General features: G+C 45.2%; 1 protein-coding gene across 4 annotated transcripts in view; it reads left to right on the top strand.

Annotated features, from left to right (window-relative positions):
* BORA (BORA aurora kinase A activator) overlaps positions 1-23,200 on the top strand; it is a 273,505-nt gene that overhangs the window by 225,653 nt on the left and 24,652 nt on the right. For all 4 annotated transcript variants that reach the window (XM_029603007.1, XM_029603005.1, XM_029603004.1 and 1 more), the window contains one exon: positions 5,746-5,877. In XM_029603007.1, coding sequence (XP_029458867.1) covers positions 5,746-5,877 — 132 coding nt within the window. The remainder of the gene's footprint in view (positions 1-5,745; positions 5,878-23,200) is intronic.

The following is a 23,200-nucleotide window of genomic DNA, read 5'->3' as shown; positions in this document are numbered from 1 at the left end:
GGTCTGCCACTCCCCCACCCCATCCAGTTCTACCAGTGCCTGCACCTAGGGGTCCCATCCCCTGTTGTCTACAGTGAGGATGAGGAACCCTGTGACCTCTGGGGGGGGGTGTTGTTTCAGAATCCTGCTCAGAGGACTTCCCTTCAGACCCTTCTCCAGAGGAGTGAAGGAAGTTTCCATCTGAGGACTTAACCTTCGCAGATTTTGTGAGGGTCATGGTAGAAACCATCCCTTTTCAGTTATTAATTGAGGATGCCAGGCACAAAATGCTTGAGATCCTCCAGTTCGTGGAGCCACCTAAGGAAATTGTGGTGGTCCCAGTAAATGAGATCCTTAGAGTTGCTGCTGAGAATGAGAGCACTCCCTTACATTGCCTTCCATTAATAAGGCAGATCTGGTTTTCCTCATCCAGAAGGCTTCTGGATTTGATAAGCATCAGCTGCCCCACCATTTGGTGGTGGTTGAATCCTCCCTCAAGAGGGCCAAGCGCTCTGATTCCTCAGCACCCCCAGGGAAGAACCATAGAGCGATGGATGCTCTTAGGAGGAAGATATTTCAAGGAACCATGCTTACTGCCCACATTGCTGCCTACCAGATCTACATCTGGAAGCAAGTGCAGGAGGTGGCTGAGCAACTGCCTCAACAGCAGCAGGACACCTCATGTTGCTAGTGCGTAAGGGCCTGGAGTACAGAAAAAACTAGGTCCGTGTGACTTATGATGTTTTCGAGATTGTATCTAGATTCTCTACAGCGGGAATCTGTGCCCGCAGAATGGAATGGCTGCAGGCCTCGAATCTTCGACCAGATGTACAGGAACGATTCTGATGTGCCGTGTACTGGAGAGAATCTCTTTGGTGATAGGGTGAGGGATGCTGTGGCCCAACTTCGGACCACCATGAAACCCTCCCAACAAATCTCCACCAGTACTCTGGACCCCAACCTTCTCATCTAGGAAACTAGCGAGACCGGGTCCAAGGAAGTACTATACTTTGCCTCCTCACTCCAGTCAACACAATCAGGGCTCCCACAGCCCTCATAGGCAGCAGAGAGCCCCCTAGCACTAGCCGGGTCCTCAGTCAACTCCAGGGATGGGGTTTTGACTGGGCCACAGGGAGTGTAACCCAATTGCCCATACCTGGGACGATGGACCCTCTGGTTGGGGGGGGGCAGGCTGTGGTTCTTTACAGCCAGTGGCCCAGTATAACCTTGGACCAGTGGGTTCTGTCCATTGTCCGCCAAGGGTTCCAGTTGAATTTATTTTGTGTCCCACCAAATTGCCATCCATGCCCATATTGGGGTCCAGTAGCGCATCAGGAGTTACTATTAGCGGAGTTCTACTCCCTTTTAACAGCCAGAGCGGTCGCGCCCATGCCACTAGGGCAAAGAGGGTGGGGATTCTACTCTAGGTACTTCTAATTCCAAAGAGAACAGTAGGATTCTATCCCATCCTAGACCTAAGGGCCTTGAACAAGTTTCTAAGAAAAGTTCAAGATGGTTTCCCTGGGCACCTTGATCTACCTTTTGCAAAAAAGGAACTGGCTAGGCTTCCTCGATCTAAAGGATGCACACTCTTATCAAGATCTTTCTGGTCACAGGAAGTATCTCCGATTTGTGGTAGGAAAACAGTACTTCCAGTATTGGATATTGCTGTTTGGGCTCACATCCACCCCATGGGTCTTCACAAAATGTCTGACCATGGTGGCAATGCACCCTCTGTAGGCTGGGAGTTCATGGTTTCCTGTATCTGGACAATTGGCTGGTCAAGAGCACATCTCAGGCAGGAGCCGTCAAGTCTATGCACTTGATCATTTGAGTGTTGGAGTCACCAGGGTTCATTCTCAACTACCCAAAGTCCCATCTCAGCCCATCACCTCAATTGGACTTCATCGGAGCCCTGATAGTCACAGATCAGGACTTTCTGCCCCACCAGAGGGCCATCACCTTGGTAACCATTGTGGCAGAGATTCAGCATAGCCAGCAGATGTCAGCCCGGCACATGTTGCGGCTATTGGGCCTTAGGCTGCAACCGTCCATGTCCCTTGGCACACTAACACATGTGCAGAGCCCAGAGGATCCTGAGGTCGCAATGGCGCCAGGCCACTCAGAACCTCCAGGATTGCATCAGTCACCTTGTCTCTCTGGGACTCATTGTCCTGGGGGAGGGTACTTTCCAATCTGGAGAAGGGGGGGTCTCTCTTAGGAATCTTCCTACTCAAATTGCACTAACCACTGATTAATTCATCTACTGAGCTCATGTAGATGGGCTTGGTACCCAGGGTCTCTGGTCCACTCAGGAATGCTCTTATCAAAACAATTTCCTGGAGCTTCGGGCGATCAGATACATGCTATTGGCTTTCAGAGATCGGCTGTCCAAAGTTGTCCTGATCCAGACTGATAACCAAGTAGCCATGTGGTATGTCAAGCAGGGAGCCATAGGATAGTACCTCCTGTGTCAGTAAGCTGTCAAGATTTGGTCGTGGGCTCTGCACCATGGTATGGTGCTCAGGGCCATGTGCCAGGACTTGAGACCATGGTAGCGGAGCGGCTGAGTTGGGCAAGAGACTTCTGTACATGTATCATCAGATTCCCTTAGTAGCAAAGACTAGAAGCTTCATGAGGACAGACTGATTCTTATAGCCCCTCATTGGCCAAGACAGGTCTGGTTTCCATTCTTACAGGATTTGTCCATCCTGAAACCGATCAGTCTGAGGACTTCCCCAGATCTTATCACACAAGATCAAGGCAGGCTTCGGCATTCCAACCTCCAGGCCCTGTCACTCACAGCCTGGATATTGAGAAGTTAATTCTGCAGCCAATTGTTCTTTCAGCGGATGTGTCTCAGGTCCTGGTGGCTTCTAGAAAGTCCTGTGGACTGAAGTGTAGGAGGTTTTCCATGTGGTGTGAGGAGAAGGCCTAGATCCGTTCTCCTGCCCCAGTGCTTGATTACCTTCTACACCTATCGAAGGCTGGCTTAAAAACAATCCATTAGAGTTCATCTTATTGCAATTGACGTATACTACCAAGGTGTAGATGGTATGTCAATCTCTGAACAACCTATAGTTGTAACTTCATGCAGGGCCTACTTACATAAGAACATGCCATACTGGGTCAGACCAAGTGTCCATCAAGCCCAGCATCCTGTTTCTAACAGTGGCAATCCAGGCCATAAGAACCTGGCAAGTACCCAAAAACTGTCTATCCCATGCTACTGTTGCTAGTAATAGCAGTGGTTATTTTCCAAGTCAACTTAATAGCAGGTAATGGACTTCTCCTCCCAATAACTTATCTAATCCTTTTTTAAACCCAGCTACACTAACTGCACTTAACCATAAGGCTTCCTGCTATGTCTTGGGACCGTGAAAGTAGCTCAGCTGATGAAAGCTCTTTTTGAGCTGCTGCACACCTGTAACCTGAAGTACCTGACCTGGAAGGTCATATTTTTGGTGGCAGTCACGTCAGCGTGCAAGGTCAGCGAGCTCCAGGACTTACTGACATATCCACCTTATACCAAGTTCTATCATGACAGGGTGGTCTTGCACTCTTTATAGACTTAGTTTTTGGGTACTTGCCAGGTACTTGTAGCCTGGATTGGCCACTGTTGGAGACAGGATACTGGGCTTGATGGACCTTTGGTCTGACCCAGTATGGCATGTTCTTATGTTCTTATATTCTTATATGCACTCTAAATTCCTGACTAAGGTAGTGACAGATTTCCATCTTAACCAGTCAATCATCTTGCCAATATTCTTTCCGAGTCCCCATTCACACCAAGGCAAACAAGCACTGCACAGTTTGGACTGCAAGCGAGCCTTAGCCTTCTAGCTGGAGCAGACACAAGCCCATAGACAGTAGCCCAACTTTTTATTTCTTTTGATAAGAATAGGTTGGGTGTTGATATTGCCAAACATATATTATTCAATTGGCTAGCAGATTGCACCGCCTTTTGTTAGGCCCAGGCAGAACTGCATCTTGGGGGTCAGCCATTGCAATGTCAGTGACCCACTTAAGAGCATTTCCTGTGAAGGAGATCTGCAAGGCTGTGACATGGAGTCCTCTCTACGTATTCACATCTCATTACTGTCTGGATAGGGATGGCCGACGCAACAGGTTCGGCTAGTCTGTCCTTCAGAACCTGTTTGAAGTGTAGAACCCAACTCTTCTGCTTAAGGCCCGTTTGGGTTCAAGCCGTCTCCCCCTCTGTTACCAACAGCACCGGTGATGGTGTGTCCATTGGCACCTGGTTGGATGTCTGTTGGTCCCCTTTTATGTTGGGGAGAAGCTTGTAGGTTGGGGTTCACCCATGTGTGAGGACTACCATTCTGCTTGTTCTCGGAGAATGCTGATTTGCTTATTTGTAACAGGTGTTCTCAGAGGACAGCAGGATGTTAGTTCTCACAAAACCCGCCCACCACACCACTGAGTTGGGTTTCTCTTTTTTTTTTTTTTAATTTTAGTCATAATTTTATATTACAAGACTGGAGAGGGACCCTGGGTGTATGTGTGGTATAGGGTATGCTCAGTCTTCCTAGTCAGTTGTAGAAACTTTTTGACATAGGTGACATCAGATGCAGAAAACTTATGTCCGAGGACTAACATCCTGCTGTCCTCTGAGAACACCTGTTACAGGTAAGCAACTCTGCTTTCCCTCCATAAATGAGGGTTATACCAGGCATGGCTCTGCTTCTCCCCCTCAGTGTGTAATTATTAGAAAGGGAATGGTGAGTAAAATGGAAAATATAATGCCTCGCTATTGCTCCCTGGTGAAGACCACACCTTGAATACTGTGTACAATTCTGGTCATAACATCTCAAAAAAGACTAAAGAGGTTAGGACTTTTCAGCTTGGAGAAGAGATGGCCGAGGGGGGATATGATAGAGGTGTTTAAAATATGAGAGGTCTAGAACGGGTTAATGTGAATCAATTATTTATTCTTTCAGATAATAGACTAGGGGGCACTCCATGAAGTTAGCATGTGGCACATTTAAAACTAATTGGAGAAAGTTATTTTTCACTCAACGCACAATTAAACTGGAATTTGTTGCCAGAGGATGTAGTTAGTGTAGTTATGTTTAAAAAAGGATTGGATAAGTTCTTGGAGGAGAAGTCCATTACCTGCTATTAATTAAATTGACTTAGAGAATAGCCACTGCTATTACTAGCAACAGTAGCATGGAATAGACTTAGTTTTTAGGTACCTGCCAGGTTCTTATGGCCTGGATTGGCCACTGTTGGAACCAGGATATTGGGCTTGATGGATCCTTGATCTGACCCAGTATGGCAATTTCTTATGTTCTTATGTAACTATGTGATCACTTTATTAATAAAATGAATAATTTGGCCAAGGTTGTATTTATAAAGAACGAAGTTAGAGCATTTTCCTCTTGATTCTTTCATTGTTCCCCTCAGCATGAGCTGAAAGTAATTATAATACGCGCATAATATGCAGCCATCCATATCATTAATGAGATTCATGATGCGCCTGGGAAAAGACTGGTGGTTGTCTTGTCAGTCATCACCTGCTAGTAAAAAAACAAAACAAAATACTATAATGCAGACTAGTAGGGAATACAATGAAATATTTTAATGTTTTAAATGTTCTACTAAAACTGAAAACATTGCAGCCTTTCAGCTTAACTTGGACAAACTGCTACATTACGACACACAACTTTAAAATATGGTTGATTTTGCATTGGATAGCAAGTCATATGTTGCAGAAAATCATCTGATTAATTTTTTTTCTTTCAGGTGGATAGTGGTTACAATACTCAGACCGGTGGAAATAGCATTATGGATGGAATAGTGTCTGAAAGTAGTGGCAGAGAAACTGATTTGCAAATTTGTGAGATTCAGAACAAATTGCAGCCTCTGAAATCCAAGGTATATATGCTGTGGAAGTTTTACTGAATATTCTACCAAGGCAAGACATTCTTTTGTAAATTGGAAAAGTTATACTTTGGTAAAATGAGAAATGCATATCTTGACAACAGCAATGGTAAGTAAATTGAAATCATAAACCGAAGCTGCTGTTCAGCAAGATTTTTTTTTTTTGACCTAGCATTTTTTCCCTGCTTTTTTAGGCTACCAACAGCTTCTACTAAAATATATAGTGAGCTTTTATTTTCCTCTACCTGGGTTTTCCCCTATTTTTAATCCTGTCTTGTCCTCCTGCCCTTCTATCACAGACAGTGACTCCCTCCAGAACTGTGCGAAATGCAAAGATGTCACAAATGCTATAGTTCTTTGCAAGCCAGTGACTGGCCATCACCTTTGACCAATGGGTCCTCTCTGTTTGTCGGGGTACAGGCTAAATTTCCAAGGTGTCCCTCCAGACTTCCCCCAAGCCTCTCATGGGGCCTCTCAGCGAATCAGGAAATACCGTTGGCAGACCTCTCCAGCCTCTTAATGACCAGGGCAGTCAAACCCGTCCCTCCGCAGCAGCGGGGCAGTGGCTTCTACTCCAAATATTTCCTGATTTCAAAGAGAACAGGGGGCCTGCATCCCATTTTGGACTTGAGGGTTTGAGTTCCTAAAATGGAAAAAGTTCAAGATGGTTTTGCTGGGTGCCTTGATTCCTCTTCTGCGGAGAGGGGTCTGGCTCTGCTCCCTCAACCTAAAGGATGCCTACATCCACATTGAGATTTCCAGGGCCCACTGGAAATATTTTTGCTTTGTGGTGGGTGAGAACCATTTTCAGTACTGGGTGTTTCCCTTCGGCCTGGCAGCCGCTCCTTGCATCTTCACAGTGCTTGGCAGAGGTAGGAGCATACCTGAGGAGGATGAAAGTACAAGTGTTTCCCTACCTAGACGAATGGCTCATCAAGAGCCTCACCTGCCAGAGAACACTGCAGTCCCTGCATTTCACCATTCGGGTATTGGAGGCCTTAGGGTTTCTGGTCAACTACCCAAATCCTCAGCTGGTCCCATCACCACAGCTGGATTTATTGGTGCCAGGATTGACATTGTTCAGGCTCGGGCGTGTTTTGCTCTGGGATAGAGCCTCATCTTGGTGTCCCTAGCAGGAGCAGTCTCTCAATTGCCAAGTCTCAGCACACCGCATGCTGTGCCTGTTGGGGCACATGGTTGCAACAGTCTGTCACTCCCTTTGCTAGTCTACACACACACACTGAGTGCAATGGACCCTATGGTCTCAGCGGCACCAAGCCACCCGGGACCTTTGAGAGCACATATTGGTAACTCCGGGACTCCTTGTCATGGTGGAAGACCCTATCTGTTAGGAGTTAGAAATCTGTTAGGGAGTTAGCAAACAGATAGGGATATTTGTGGGTGGATCCTTGGGCCGGTGGCAGATGACCACGGCCCCGGGGGAAGATCCCGAGAGGGACCACAGGTCAGGCTCAGAGTTTGGAGACAGACACACACTAGATCTTTTAATAAACCATATAAGGAACCACCAGAGGTGGCAGTAGTGAGCTGGAGTGCCCGACAGGGCCATAGTCCCTCAGGTACTGGAACAGCGATCCCTGGATGGCTGAGCTGTTGAGAAACTGAATATCGTGAGTAGGCAGGGTATGCAGAGTTCAGGTAAGGAACCTTGATAGAACACTCACACAATGGTCTCATAGAAGCCCAGTAGCTGGAATGAATAGGCCCTCGAGCGAGTACCTGGTTCCAGGGAAAGCTCTGAGAGAGCGATGGTAACTCACTGATGTAGTTGGCAGTGATGACTTCCAGGTAGAAGAGAATACTGAGCAAGTATGGGAACAAGGGCCCTCGAGGAGCAAGTACCAGTTCCAGACTGTCACCTGAAAAACAAAGAGAGCGAGGCCCCCCGAGGAGCGGGTACCCCTGGTAAGTCCGAGGAGGCAGAGTAGCTTGGAATCCGAAGCGAGTCCATTCCATTCCATTCCTTGCTAACTTGATATGTTAGCAACTTCTAAGACCTTATATGTCCCCACGGGTGACATAATCTCAGGGGGACGCCCTGAGGTTCGCGCCATCGCCGGTACTTATGTCGGGGCCACCAGGAAACATGGCGGGTTGCAGCGTCTAGCCGGTCTGGGGACGCCGGAGGACTTCGGCAGAAGGACGCCGCAGCAGCCAATCTTCCCCCTGTCGAAGAGGTAAGGAGCGCAGAGAGAGGGCGGCGGGAACAGAAGGACACAACACTATCCAACTTGGAGGTAGGAGTACCTTTTCAGGTTTATCCTCCTTAGGTTGTACTCACCATGGATGCTTACCACATAGGCTTGGGGGCCCATGTGGAAGGTTTTCACACCCAGGGCCGATGGTCGGTGCAGGAGCAGCAGGGTCATACAAACTTCCTGGAGCTCCGAGCAATCTGGTATGCACTTTGGGCATTCCGGGATCGCCTGGCTGGCCAGGTGGTCCTCATCTGGACCGGCAATCAGATGGTGATGTGGTACCTGAACAAGCAGGGAGGCACGAGATCGTTCTTTCTCTGGCAAGAGGCGGTCCAGATCTGGTTGTGGGCTCTGTCCCAGGGCATCCTTCTCTGAGCAATGTATGTGCTGGGTACGAAAAATGTGATGGCGAACGACCTAAGTCACCCCTTCCGCCCACACGAGTGATCCCTGAAGCAGGAGGTTGCCGATTTTGGATCTTCTGTTTCCGGGGAGCCCTGGACGTGGATCTCTCTGCTTCCCCTGGAACAAGAAGGTGAGTCATTTCTGCTCCCTGTTGCAGGAGGACAGCAAGCTTGCATCGGACGCCTTTGCCAGTCATTGGGGCAGGGCCTCCTGTATTCGTACCCTTCGCTCCAATAGGACCAGGGAACCATGATCCTCATCGCTCCTTGTTAGCCATGGGAGATCTGGTTCCTGCTTCTGCAGGATCTCTCCCTGTGGGATCTGATCAGTTTGGGGACCTCCCCAGACCTCGTCACACAGGATCAGGGCAGACTGCGCTATCCCAACATCCAGGCCTTATCCCTCACAGCTTGGATGCTGAGAGGGTGACCTTGCAGTCCCTGGACCTCTTGGATGGTGTATCTCGGGTCCTGGTGGAATCTAGGAAGCCTTCCACTAGGAAATCTTATGGCCTAAAGTGGAGGAGATTCTCAGTGTGGTGTGAGCATTACAGCTTGGATCTGTTCTCTTGCTCCACAGTGAAGCTTCTGGATTACTCTCCTGCATCTCTCGGAGGCTGGCTTAAAAGCCAACTCCGTCAGAGTCCATCTAAGTGCTATTGGGGCTTACCACCGAGGGGTGGATGGCTCAGCCATCTCTGTGCAGCGTATTGTTGGGCACTTCATGGTGGGGTCTGCTTCACTTGAAGCCTCCCCCTGAAGCCTCTTGCTGTCTCCTGGGATCTCAACGTGGTCCTGACCCAACTTATGAAGGCACCCTTTGAACCTTTGCATTCCTGTAACCTGAAGTACCTGACCTGGAAGGTCATCTTCTTGGTAGTGGTCACTTCAGTGTGCAGAGTCAGCGAACTTCAGGATTTGGTGTCACACCCACCTTACACGAAGTTCTTTCACGATAGTGGTTCTGCGCACACAGGCTAAATTCCTGCCAAAAGTGGTGACAGATTTCCATCTGAACCAGTCAATCGTCCTGCCACCTTTTCCCCCTAGCTGCATTTGCACAAGGGCGAAAAGGCGCTTTATAGCCTGGATTGCAAAGGACTTTGGCATTCTACCTGGAGAGGACAACAAGCCATAGGCAATCCACACAACTCATCTCTTGACAAAAACAGATTGGGGGTTGTGGTGGACAAGCAAACCTGGTCCCTCTGGCTTGTGGATTGAATTTTTCTGCCATTCGCAAGCAGGACTCTGCAGCATGGGGGCCATGTCAAAGCTTATTCTGTCAGGGCCATGGCAACTTCGGTGGCCCACTTGCAAGCAATCCCAATGGACAAGATCTGCAAGGTGGCAATATGAGCGCTCTCCATACGTTCGGCTCTCATTACTGTCTGGACAGGGATGGCAAACATGACAGCAACTTCGGCCAGTCTGTCCTCCAGAATCTTTCAGCTGTAAAACCCAACTCATCTGGCCTAGGGCCCATTTTTTGGGTTCAGGCTGTCTCCCTCTTTTACCAACACCACCACTGTTGTGCCCGTTGGCACGTGTTAGGTGGTTGGTCGTTTTGCCTTCAGGGACAGCCTGTAGCTAGGGATTCACCCATATGTGAGAACTACCATCCTGCTTGTCCTAGGAGAAAGCAGAGTTGAGTACCTGTGACAGGTGTTCTCCTAGGACAGCAGGATGTTAGTCCTCATTAAACTTGTCCGCCACCCTGCAGAGTTGGGTTTCTTCTATTTATTTTATTTTTAGAGTAATTCTATATTACAAGACTGAAGAGGGGACCCTGTGTGGACAGTGGCATGCTGGGCATACTCAGTGTGCCTAGTCAAAGCTCTAGAAACTTTGGCATAAGTTTTTTCCATTCCAAGTTCCAACTGGTGTCACCCATATGTGAGGACTAAAATCCTGCTGTTCTAGAATAACTGTTACAGGTAAGCAACTCTCTATTTGAGAGTTGAAAAGGTACAAAATTAAAAAAAAAAAAAAAATTTCCTAACACACTGTTTTTGGGGGCCCTCTAACTCTATTCTCTGCATGGGGCAGTGCAACATCATTAATGGTTCTCTTCAGGACTACATTTAAAGGGGGTGCTCTTTGCTTAAGCTGTTCCCCTTGGCTTTTCATACATTCTTTCCTTGTTACTGTCCAGTTATTAAGAAACAGAATATTACATGGAAAATTGAGTGTCTGCCATTGTATGTTGGAGCAGCATATTTGGTGTGGATTTCTGCCACAAGAGTGGTCTATAATAGCAGCTTGGCAGCTTCTGGTCATTGTGCTGTCTCCCAGACTGACTTGACTAAATTGCCTTTAAGGGTTGTGTCTTGTTTGGGGAAGAGCGGAAGAAGATGGTGAAGACATGCTGTGATTCTAAGGTCTTGAGACTGAGTATAGAGCTTAAGCTCTGCCTCGGAGTTACTAGTCTTGCTGTAGGTATCGAGATTCCAGGAGATTCAGGCGCAGCTGTGGTTCTTTGGGACTGAGGTCTAGGCTATATTCCAAGTTTCAGCCCTTTTGATCTAAGAAAGGAGCTAAGGGCAGAGCAGTGGGCTTCAGCTCTTCTAGAATGGCACAATGACTGCATAGGGACCCTATCTCAGGTACCAGAGATAGGCAACACTTGTATCTCTGTTCTATCAATGGGTACGGAGATAATAAGAAATGATTACACTATGGAATTCGCCCATCCCATTTCTTAAGGCAAAGAAGATAGCTGTGTTGGTCAGACTGGCGGTTAGTGTAACAGGTAAAACGGGTTGCCTCTGACATGCCGATTCCTTTGTCGGTGTTTGGCTGCCACTATCTACTGCCCAGGAGTGATCATTCTCCCCATCTATCTACTGATTGTCTGTAGTCGACACACTGGGTTAACTGTCGTCTGAGGCCTGTACTGTGTTGTGATGCCCTGCTGCCATTGACTGGGTCCGTTCCATGGCCTTCATATATGGGGAGCCATAGGGGTAGGCTACCAAGTAAGCAAGGTGTATATGTCTGCCACTGCTGTGACCCGTATGGTAGCAGAAGGTGCATAGTTGATGGACTAGGATGCCCCTGTTGCACCATTGAATGTTGCCGTAATAGGTTCCCATCTCTTGTCCTTGCCACGATCCTATCTATGGCACTGGGCCACCCGGATAAAAACATGGTGTGCCTTAATACATCCATACTGTAGGTTGTACGCTCACTGCCTGGCTTTAAGATTCTTCTTCCATTGCTGCGGTGAAAAGCTGTTGGTTTGATGTGCCACTAGCTCCTTCTGCAGGTCATCCTTTTCCCTTTCACCTGCAATAGGCTGTCTCAAAGGACGTGGTGGGTCCGTATTTTGCCATAGCTGCCTGAGAGGGTTGTCTTCCCTTAAATCTGCGTTTTTTGGCTTGCCCTGTGCCATTGCCGATGCAGCCCGTCTTGCCCATGAGAGATCATAGTGTATGGGACCCTCGATCGCAGAGAACATGGCTAGGTGTTGGAAGCCATACTTGCGCTTCACTAGGACCTGTACTCTATTCAAAGAAAGCACCTTTACTCCACATGGCCTCTTTAACCTCAGCTCTACTGGATCTCACCATGCTTATTCACTCTTACTCTGCTGCAGCAGTGCCCCCGGGTCTCAGTTAATTGCACCTGAGGGCCAACATGGAAACTGTGCTCATGCAGTTGCCCTTCATGTGGAGAACACCGCTCTGCGCCTGTCATCCCCCATAAGAAGAAATGGGCTACTGATAAAACACCAAAAATGCAAGCCTTCACTTGTCACGAGTCATTAAAACAGACAGAGCAATCGAGAGGGGACAAGCCTTCCAAAGAGCCAGTACTGTGCCACAGCTCTAACCTGCTTATAACTCTGATGCCACTCTGGATGCTGCTTGGGCCAAAAAGGAAGGTGGTGTGGGCATGCAGCGACTTTAAACGCTGGCTGACATCAGAAACAGCAGAGCCTTCCCTCCACCCATGCCCACATGCCTAATCAAGTCATTGCAACCCTGTCTCTGGCGCAGCGACCAGGGGAAGATAGGCCCAGGGGGAGCCAACCGCCAGCATATGCAGCTCATGGAGGGGGGTGGGGGGAGAAAAAGCCGTGTATACAACACCAGGCTAGCTACAGGATCCAGGCAGCTGGCACGGGGCCTGTCTTCTATGATTTCTATTGTAACCTGCCTTGATGCCTATAGTGATAGGATATCAAATGTGAATGAAGAAATGTACTTATAATTAAATGCAAATCACTGACACTTGCCTGAGGTTCTTATCTTTATAGCCTCTGGCAAATGTCAGATACATGCAAATTATGAATACAGCTTGAATGACAAATGAGTGAACTCTGTAAAACTAGACTATAATAAAAGGCATTCATACAGTACATTCAGAAAATATTCAGACCCCTTCACTTTTTACACATTTAGTAACAGAATAAGGCTGTAATGTGGATAATATGCATCTTTTCCCTCAGTTTACATAAAATACTCCATAAGGACACAGCAAAATCAAATTTGTAGAAATTTTTGCAAATTAATTAAAAATAAACTGAAATCACATTTGCATAAGTATTCAAACTCTTTACTCAGTACTTGGAGGCACTGTCTGCAGTGATTACAGCCTTAAATAATCTTGGGTATAACACTACAATCTTGGCACACCTAGATCTGGAGGTTTTCTCCCATTCTTCTCTGCAAATCCTCTTGAGCCCTGTCAGATTGGATGGGTAGCATCAAATCACAGCTATTTTCAAGTCTCTAGAGATTCAAGTCCAAGCTCTGGCTTTATTTCATGCCATGCCACTCAAGGACATTCACAGACTTGTCCCAAAGCCACTCCTGTGGCATTGCTTGGCTGTTTGCTTAGGGTTGTTGTCCTGTTGGAAGGTGAATCTTCACCCCAGTCTGAGGCCCAAAATGCTCTGGAACAGATTTTCATTAAGGATCACTCTTCCTCTTTCTCTCAATCCTGACTTGTCTCCCAGTTCCTGCAGCCGAAAAACATTCCTAGAACATGATGCTGCCTCCGCCACCATGCTTCACCATAAGAATTGTATTTTCTAGGTGATGAGCAGTACCTGGTTTCTTCTAGACATGACACTTGGAATTCAGGCCAAAGAGTTCAATCTTGATTTCATCAGACCAGAGAATCTTGATTCTCATGCTTTAAGAGTCTTTTAAAGTGCCTTTTGACAAACTCCAAGCAGGCTGCCATGTGCTCCTTACTGAGTGGCTTCCATTTGGCCACTCTACATAAAGGCTTAATTGGTGGAGTGCTACAATGATGGTTGTCCTGGAAGATTCTCCCATCTCCCCAGCGGAACTCTGGAGCTCTGTGACAATCAAGTTGTTGTTCATCCCCCTGATCAAGGCTCTTCTCTCCCGATTGCTCAGTAAGGGCGGCCGGCCAGTTCTAGGAAGAGTCCTTGTAGTTTCGAAATTCTTCCATTTAAGAATTATGGAAGCTACTGTGTTCTTTAGAATCTTTAATGCTGTACTTGTTTTGACAAGATTAGACTACTGTAATTCATTATTTCCTAGCATGTAGCAGATGGACTCAGGACCAATGGGTATAGTGTACTCCTGATAGCAGTTGGAGACGGATCAGATTTCAATCTGACGTCAGCCCTAGTACATATACCCCTGCAGGAAGTGCAGCTCTTCAGTATTTTCCGTCTCCATAGCAGTTAGGGACTCTATGCACGCTCACACAGCGTTAGAGTAATTTTACCAAAGAAATCCAAATTAAGAAGAAATCTTACCTCTTCAGACGAGCCCCGCTCTCCTGCGTTGACACCCATTGGGTCCTTCCCCCAGTTGAGAATTCCCGGGTGATTTTCACGATCCCTCGGAGGTAAGCCTCGAACCGGCGGCAGACTTTCGGCGGGGACCTAGCCCCCGACATCGGGTGAGGCTGAGAGGCAGCGGGTGTAACCTCGAGCGCGGTGGTGAAGGAATTTTCCCTCCCTCCCCCCCCCCCCCCCCCCACCCCCGCAGCCGGAGACCGCCCGGAACAAGACCGGGAAGTGCTGAGAACAAGGTAAGGTAGAAATCTATTTAAAAGTCTCCGGTCTCCGAAGCTTGAGGAGACGCACAGGTCACCAGCCGGGACCAGTGCCACCGGGTTGATCTGCCCTAGCAGGACGAGACCCCGGTCAGATCCGAGGGTCCTTCTTCGTGGAGACCCTCCGAGGTGGTTGCTATATTGTCTGCGTGGTCACCGTCACCATCTTGTTCTGTTCACCGCCCTGTCCGCCGTTCCGATACTTGTGCACAGAAACGAGCCATGCGCACAAGCAATGCGCATAGCCATGTGCTTATGGTGCCACAACAAGGCCAGGTTTCGAATTGCTTCTTCATCAGGGGAAGCCACTTGATCGCTATACATCCCAGCTCGACCTCTTCCGCTATTTCAATCCATTAAAAAGCTCGCAAAGCGCTGCTCAGTCAATGCTCCTCTCGAAAAAATGGCGAGAGGAGCATTGACTGAGCAGCGCTTTGCGAGCTTTTTAATGGATTGAAATAGCGGAAGAGGTCGAGCTGGGATGTATAGCGATCAAGTGGCTTCCCCTGATGAAGAAGCAATTCGAAACCTGGCCTTGTTGTGGCACACGCCGCTAAGGATTACACGGAAGCCTGAGGATTTGAATTGGAGATAAGTGACATTTGAGATTGGGCTCCGTTTTTTGAATGACAGGTTGGCGACCCGAGTTCCTCTGTTTTAAACTGTTTGGTCACACTTGTTGTTTATAAAAAAAAAGTTTTTGAATATAGAAAAATAGCAAAACAAATAAAGAAGTTTTTTGAAAAAAAACAATTAAAGGACTATAAGGTGGATGGTGGTGCTGATGATTAAATAAAAAACCAAGCAAGGTACACTGGATAGTGCCCCTGAAGTTCTATGAAGCATCACTTTACACCTTTTAAATATTTTTTTCAAAGATTTTTAAATACTTTAGCAGGGCATACAAGTGTGATGAATCCAGTTAATTATATATAAAAAATTGAAAATTAAAACAAATTATAAAAATCATAAAAATAGAAAAACTTTCTTAGTGTGGGTTAGTTGATGTGATTGAGATCTGCAGGGCGGCAACATGGTCCTCCATCCACACCTTCTCCAGATTTTACCGTCTGGATGTTCAGGCTCGGAAGGACACAGCATTTGCAAGGGCAGTACTAAGTGGGTCACGGGCAGTTTCCCACCCAGTTCGGGAGGATCTTTTATACATCCCATTGGTCCTGAGTCCATCTGCTACACGCTAGGAAATGGAGAAATTACTTACCTGATAATTTTGTTTTCCTTAGTGTAGACAGATGGACTCAGCATCCCACCCATGGCTGCCGTTACTCACGGACTTCTCAGGGGATTCACGGATAAGCCATGCTTTCCTTCACCTAGGACACCCATCCAACCGGGTGTCGACGTTTCTCGGTTGAGGGCATTGGCGGTCTCCAGCTATAACCAACTCGACCGGTTCAAATTTATTAAGTTAACCAAGTTATAAGCAAGTTATTAAAGTTATTCAGTCACACACATATCTACAATGCTTTTTGAGGAGAATACTGAAGAGCTGCACTTTCTGCAGGGGTATATGTACTAGGGCTGACATCAGATTGAAATCTGATCCGTCTCCAACTGCTATCAGGAGTACCCTATACCCATTGGTCCTGAGTCCATCTGTCTACACTAAGGAAAACAAAATTATCAGGTAAGTAATTTCTCCATTTTTAGGCCTACCAGCAAATGTTACAAGACCATTGCAACTTCTGCAAAACTCAGCAGCTAGACTTTTAACAGGAACTAAAAGATCTGATTATATTACCTCAATATTAAAAGACCTTCACTGGTTGCCTGTTAAATACAGAGCTCAACATAAAATCCTATCCCTAATTCATAAAACTCTCTACAATGAAAAGATTGAATGGTTAACTTTACTACATTTTCATATCCCTTCAAGACTTACTAGATCAGCAGGTACAGGGATGTTACCAATTCCTTCCCCTAAGATTGCGCACCTAAATAATGTAAGAGAAAGAACTATATCTATTGCTGGGCCCCAACTATGGAACTCTATGCCACAAGAGTTAAGATTAGAAGCAGACATTAAAATATTTAAAAAGGGCATTAAAACATGGCTATTCAAACAAGCCTTCCAAAAGTTGTTAACATAATATTTTTAACCTACTAATTATATACCATGGTAAAGTATATTGTTTTTATTTACTCTGCTCTTACTATACTGCCTCTAACTGTATAAATTTTATGATTTAGTTAACCATTTTATTTATATTATGAAACTATGTATTTACTTCCTTTTCTCTTTTGGAAATGCAAATATTTTTAAATGAATATTTGTTAGATAATGTAAACTGATTTGATATGTTCTCATAAACATCGGTGTGATATACAATTATTAAATAAAAAATAAACAAGCTTTCTCCTAGGTCAAGCAGGATGGTAGTCCTCACATGTGGTTGACATCATCCGATGAAGCATGGCATGGAAAGCTTTTGTCAAAGTTTCTAGAAGCTTTGACCAGCAGACTGAGCATGCCCAACCTGCAACTATCCACACGTTCACACGAGGTCCCCCTTCAGTCTCTTCTTTTCATGGTGCAGTTGCCTAGCGGTCCGTGGAGCTCCAACCTTTTTCAGCTTTTTCCTTGAGTTTTCCCAAATCCTCGTCTGGTACTCCTTCACGGTCTGTGCCCTCAGTACAGTAGGCCTGTTTTCGGTCATTTTTCCAAACTTGCCGTCAATTCCCGACTCCCCACCCAATGGTGTCTGTCGGTCATCGACTGCACACTGGATGATTTTTTTCATGGTGTCGACCAGTTTTCATCTGTGCCCCAATACCCGCGGACCATGTCCATCACACGTGCACGAGGTTTGCATCCTCTGCCTGAGGGCCTTGCACGAAGTCTGGGGGTACTGTCTGTGTGACAAGATGACACCCAAAGGGCATCGGGTGAGCCTCGATAAAATGGAGAAACTTTTCGGGACTCCAAAGTCCTCCACACCTGCGTCTGTGCCTTTGCCTAGAGATTGTGGGGAGCTGTCTGACCTGCTTCTCCTAGCTGTCCCTCTAGCTAGTACCTCCAAGGATTTGGGAGAGGGGGATCGATCCTCTATCTCCCCGCTCTACCGGACCTCGGAGTCATCAGCTTACTCGGTGCCAGAGGAAGACCAGGCCAAGCATCAGAAACTATCCCGCAAGCATCGACATGGCTTTGATTTTGCTCTGATATGCACTGTCTGTTTTTGGGACCTTAAATAGAAAGGTGTGTTTTTCCAAATCATGTCCAATCAATTGAATTTACCACAGGTGGATTTCAAGTTGGAGAAACATCTAAAAAATGGAAACAGGATCCACCTGAGCTCAACACTGACTATCATATCAAAGAGTCTGAATACTTATGTAAATGTGAATTTTTTTTTATTTATTTTCACAAATTGTCTATCCTGATTTTGCTTTGTCATTATGGAGTATTGTGTGTGTAGATTGAGGAGGGAAAAAATGCTCTAACCTTACAAAATATGGATAAAGTGTAGGGTTGTGAATACTTTCTGAATGCACTGCATATGCATCATTATGGGATATCTTTATTTCACGCCCAAGTTACTTGTATCTTAGCTCTTAAAGAACCATCAGTCGTCTTTTATTTTCAAGTTTGTGTGTCTTTTAAAAATCACATTTAAAAGCAAAATCTTTCTGTATTTTATGAAACAGCTGCTTTACAGTATCTTGGGCTGTTAGACAACACCATCTTATTATCTTGACTATTGGGCAGAAAGGGCATGAAAGTTCTCCATGGACAACCAGGACAATAAGAAGTCACAATTGGATGATGTCATTTGACAGCACTAAGATACAAAAGCTCTTGGAGCTCAAAGACCAGGAAGGTTTTTCTGAACATATAAAAGGATTTCTGCTTAGCTGCTGTGGTTCGTCTTTTTTTTTTTCTTTTCTTTTTATGCCCCTGCTTATGTGAAAGTTCATGATTTGCTTGCTCTGTTTAAGCAGCCTTTTGATTTTAGTTGCAAATTTTTCTTTTCTAAGCATTTTTTTTTCATTCAAATCTCCTAAAAATTTTATTAAATCAGTTCTTCTCAAAATTGAATTCAACTTTGCCTCTGAGCATTTCACAATGCCATACACCAAGCCTGGCTTCAAAAGAAGTCCCTGATCTTTCCCACAAGAAGAAATTCAGACCACCACAATTATCCCGTAATATTTCTATGTTGCCTGCACTCAATGGCTTTATGGGCTATTTAAAGAATTCCCCTGTTCACCATCCTCTGGATCAGCGAAGAAGCCATCAGCTGAGGGACCTACACTTAAATCAGACCTCTCAAACTGCATACTGTGACTTAGATATGCTTTGGCATAAGTGCCATTCCTCCTCTGCTAAATAATCTACATATGCCAATTTTTGTTCTAGAATCTGATAGTTGGTCCAGTGGGATTCCAAACAGGGGGGACATATATACATAATAACATAAGAAATTGCCATGCTGGGTCAGACCAAGGGTCCATCAAGCCCAGCATCCTGTTTCCAACAGAGGCCAAACCAGGCCACAAGAACCTGGCAATTACCCAACCACTAAGAAGATCCCATGCTACTGATGCAATTAATAGCAGTGGCTATTCCCTAAGTAAACTTGATTAATAGCAATTAATGGACTTCTCCTCCAAGAACTTATCCAAACCTTTTTTGAACCCAACTGCACTAACCACATCCTCTGGCAACAAATTCCAGAGCTTAATTGTGCGTTGAGAGAGAATTTTCTCTGATTAGTTTTAAATGTGCTACTTGATAACTTCATGGAGTGTCTTCTAGTCCTTCTATTATCTCATAGTGTAAATAACTGGTTTCCATCTACTGTTCTAGACCTCTCATGATTCTAGACCTCTGATATCCCCCCCCCCCCCCCTCAGCGGTCTATTCTCCAAGCTGAACAGCCCTAACCTCTTTAGCCTTTCCTCATAGTGGAGCTGTTCCAATCCCTTTATCATTCTGGTCCATTCTCTGTACCTTCTCCAGTGCAACAATATCTTTTTTGAGATGTGGCCAAATGACTGTTGGCATGGTTAAAAGGTGAGGTGAAAGAAGCTATTATAATCAATATAACTTCTTAAAATGGAGAAAGGGAACCTGTACTGCTGGGGGCAAGATGGCGGCATAGGTGGAACGCTGTTCGCACGCTCCTGGAATTTTTCCCCTATTCAATTTCTTCTGAAAATTATGCCATCCAAAAGGAAAGGAAAAGTAAGGATTTTTCCACCCGAATCCTTACCACCTTTGGGGCAGCTGGATATCTTGCGATACATGCGCCAACTGGATCTAGAGGGAACCGGGGAATCCGGTGTGAGCACCAGCGGGGGAGAGCTGGGCGCTCCTGCGGACGAGGCGTCCCTCAGCCCTGTTGCTAGACCGCCTCCAGCGCAGCGTGACCTCGAACGAGTCATCCCCCCAGTAGCAGGTCGATGACGCGGCCGGAGCGACGGGGGGGGAGGGGGTGGAGGTAGACTCGGAGTAGACGCAGACAGCGAGGGAAACAGCCCGGGAGAACAGTGTTTCGATCGGTGCGGAGCCCCGAAGGAGCCCGGAGATGGTGGTATGTCTCGGAGCGGAAGGTGGAGAGGCACCACCAAACAGACTTTTGGGAAGAATATCACCCGACGCTGACGGTGAGTCCCTAACTGCAATAGACCGGAGGCAGTGACATTAGAGTCACTGTGGGATTTAATGGCGGGTCAAGGGCAGGCTATTAAAAGATTGGAGAGTAAAATGGGTTCCCTGAACTATAATATTCAACAAAGAATACTGGAGGTGCAAACACAAGCCACTGAAACCACAGTAAAAGTTTCTGAGGCTGAAAAAATTAAGTCATTCCAAGTTGTTAATGCAGCAGTGGTAAGAGAGCAGATGGCTTGTTCTAGACGCTTAGAAGTACTAGAAAATAACATACGGCATCTTAATCTACGAATGCTGAACTTTCCAAAAATAGCTGGAGAAATTCCTCTTCTCACTTTAAAGAGACTTTTTAGAGAAGGTCTGGGTTATACGGAAGAGAATATGCCTTCAATTTCTGCAAATTTGTGAATAACAGACCTTCTACTACAAGGCCTACAGTATCTCCAGCTATTCCGCTGAACCTGACCAGCTTCTTAGAGAACTCTGAGAGGGACGTATTGGAAAGAAGTACATTACTTGTGGCATTTATAACTGTGCAAGATTTAAACGGAGTCATGAGGAATTACTTTCGTAAATTTCCCCTACTATTTTATGGCCAGGCTATACGTATCTATCCGGATTTAGCACAGGTTACGCAGATTAGAAGGAGAGAATTCCTCATGTTAAGACAAGATGTTATTTCTCTAGATTATACCTTTACACTCAGTTATCCTAGTAAATGTATTTTGAGGAAAGGAGACGAATGTTTCATTTTCTTTCAGGTTGATCAGCTCCGTCAATTTATAGATGCACGTAGACCCACTACTTCTTCCCCGGTTGATTAGCACAGAGCTTTTGAATAGTAATGATCCAGTTTAGTCCTATGTTATCGCTATGATAATTAATGTGTTTCCTATATTTCTCCCATTAATTTTCTATGCCCCACACTGGCTATTTGAATACCACTTGCATAGAATGATGGAATTTATATATAGGCATGATTACGATTAGACAAGCTCTAATGTTTATGTTTTTGTTTTTTCCCATATGAAAAGTATCTGGATTTAATTTGTTTTGCTGTAAGGAGGAATTATATTCTTATAACTTTTTGCTTTTTATTCAGAAAGAATGTAATCATACCTAAAATATTTTACTTTTCTGTATTTGAAAACGGATAAATAAAGAATTAAAAAAAAATGGAGAAAGGATCCAAATGAAGGGGAAAAATACTGAAAAATCATAAGTACTAGCAAATTAGATTCAAAACATTGGTAAGGCCGACAAAAAGAATTAGAAAAGGAACTTGCCAGAGTTAAAAACTTTCAAATACATCCAAAGCTTGTTTGAACCATGTTATGAGGGATAAAAGGGGACAGTTATGAAAGATATGGCATAGCAGAAAGACTAAATTTAATTCTTGCTTCAGTGTTTACGGAGCAGGATGTTGAAATACCCATGCTGGAAACAGTATTTAATGGTGGTAATTTTAGAAGAACTGCAACAAATCACGGTGAACCTGAAAGATAATGGGAGCAGACTGACAAACTAAAGTGTAGTGTATCACCTTAGACAGACAGTATACGCTAGAGTTCTTTATTGATAGTTTTATTAGTGGAAACATTGGGTTTATCCAATGGTTTGTTTCTACAATAAGCCCACACTTTAATCCCAAAGTTATGCAGTATGCAAGAATTATTAAAGATCCAAAAAGAGTAGGATGCAAAAAATTGAGTAAAGACATTGATAACTTGATGAAACTAATCCAGCTTCATTAACAAAAGATCAAAAGATGTCAGCAAAAGTAAAAACTCGTCCTTTTAAGAACATGCCATATTGGGTTAGACCAAGGGTCCATCAAGCCCAGCATCCTGTTTCCAACAGTGGCCAATCCAGGCCATAAGAACCTGGCAAGTACCCAAAAACTGTCTATTCCATGTTACCATTGCTAGTAATAGCAGTGGCTATTGTCTAAGTCAACTTAATAGCAGGCAGTGGACCTCTCCTCCAGGAACTTATCCAATCCTTTTTTTAAACACAGCTATACTAACTGCAGTAAGCACATCTCTGGCAACAAATTCCAGAGTTTAATTGTGCGATGAGTATAAAAGAACTTTCTCTGATTAGTTTTAAATGTGCCACATGCTAACTTCATGGAATGCCCCCTAGTCTTTCTATTATCCGAAAGAGTAAATAACTGATTCATATCTACCCATTCTAGACCTCTCCTGATTTTAAACACGTCTATCATATCCCCCCTCAGCCGTCTCTTCTCCAAGCTGAAAAGTCCTAACCTCTTTTGTCTTTCCTCATAGGGGAGCTGTTCCATTCCCCTTATTTTGGTAGCCCTTCTCTGTACCTTCTCCATTGTAATTATCTCTTTTGAGATGCGGCGACCAGAATTGTACATAGTATTCAAGGTGCGGTCTCACCATGGAGCAATACAGAGGCATTATGACATTTTCTGTTTTATTCACCATTCCCTTTCTAATAATTCCCAACATTCTGTTTGCTTTTTTGACTCCTGCAGCACACTGAACCGATTTCAATGTTATCCACTATGACGCCTAGATCTTTCTTGGGTTGTAGCACCTAATATAGAACCTAACATTGTGTAACTATAGCATGGGTTATTTTTCCCTATATGCATCACCTTGCACTTATCCACATTAAATCTTATCTGCCATTTTGATGCCCAATTTTCCAGTCTCACAAGGTCGTCTTGCAATTTATCACAATCTGCTTGTGATTTAACTACTCTGAACAATTTTGTGTCATCTGCAAATTTGATTATCTCACTCGTCGTATTTCTTTCCAGATCATTTATAAATAAATTGAAAAGTAAGGGTCCCAATACAGATCCCTGAGGCACTCCACTGCCCATTCCCTTCCACTGAGAAAATTGTCCATTCAATCCTACTCTCTGTTTCCTGTCTTTTAGCCAGTTTGCAATCCACGAAAGGACATCGCCACCTATTCCATGACTTTTTACTTTTCCTAGAAGCCTCTCATGAGGAACTTTGTCAAATGCCTTCTGA

Source organism: Rhinatrema bivittatum, chromosome 5 (assembly GCF_901001135.1).
Source record: "Rhinatrema bivittatum chromosome 5, aRhiBiv1.1, whole genome shotgun sequence".
In the NCBI taxonomy this organism is placed as follows: Eukaryota; Metazoa; Chordata; class Amphibia; order Gymnophiona; family Rhinatrematidae; genus Rhinatrema; species Rhinatrema bivittatum.
The sequence above is the reverse complement of the archived record's forward strand: the minus strand, read 5'-3'. Positions and strand labels throughout refer to the sequence as shown.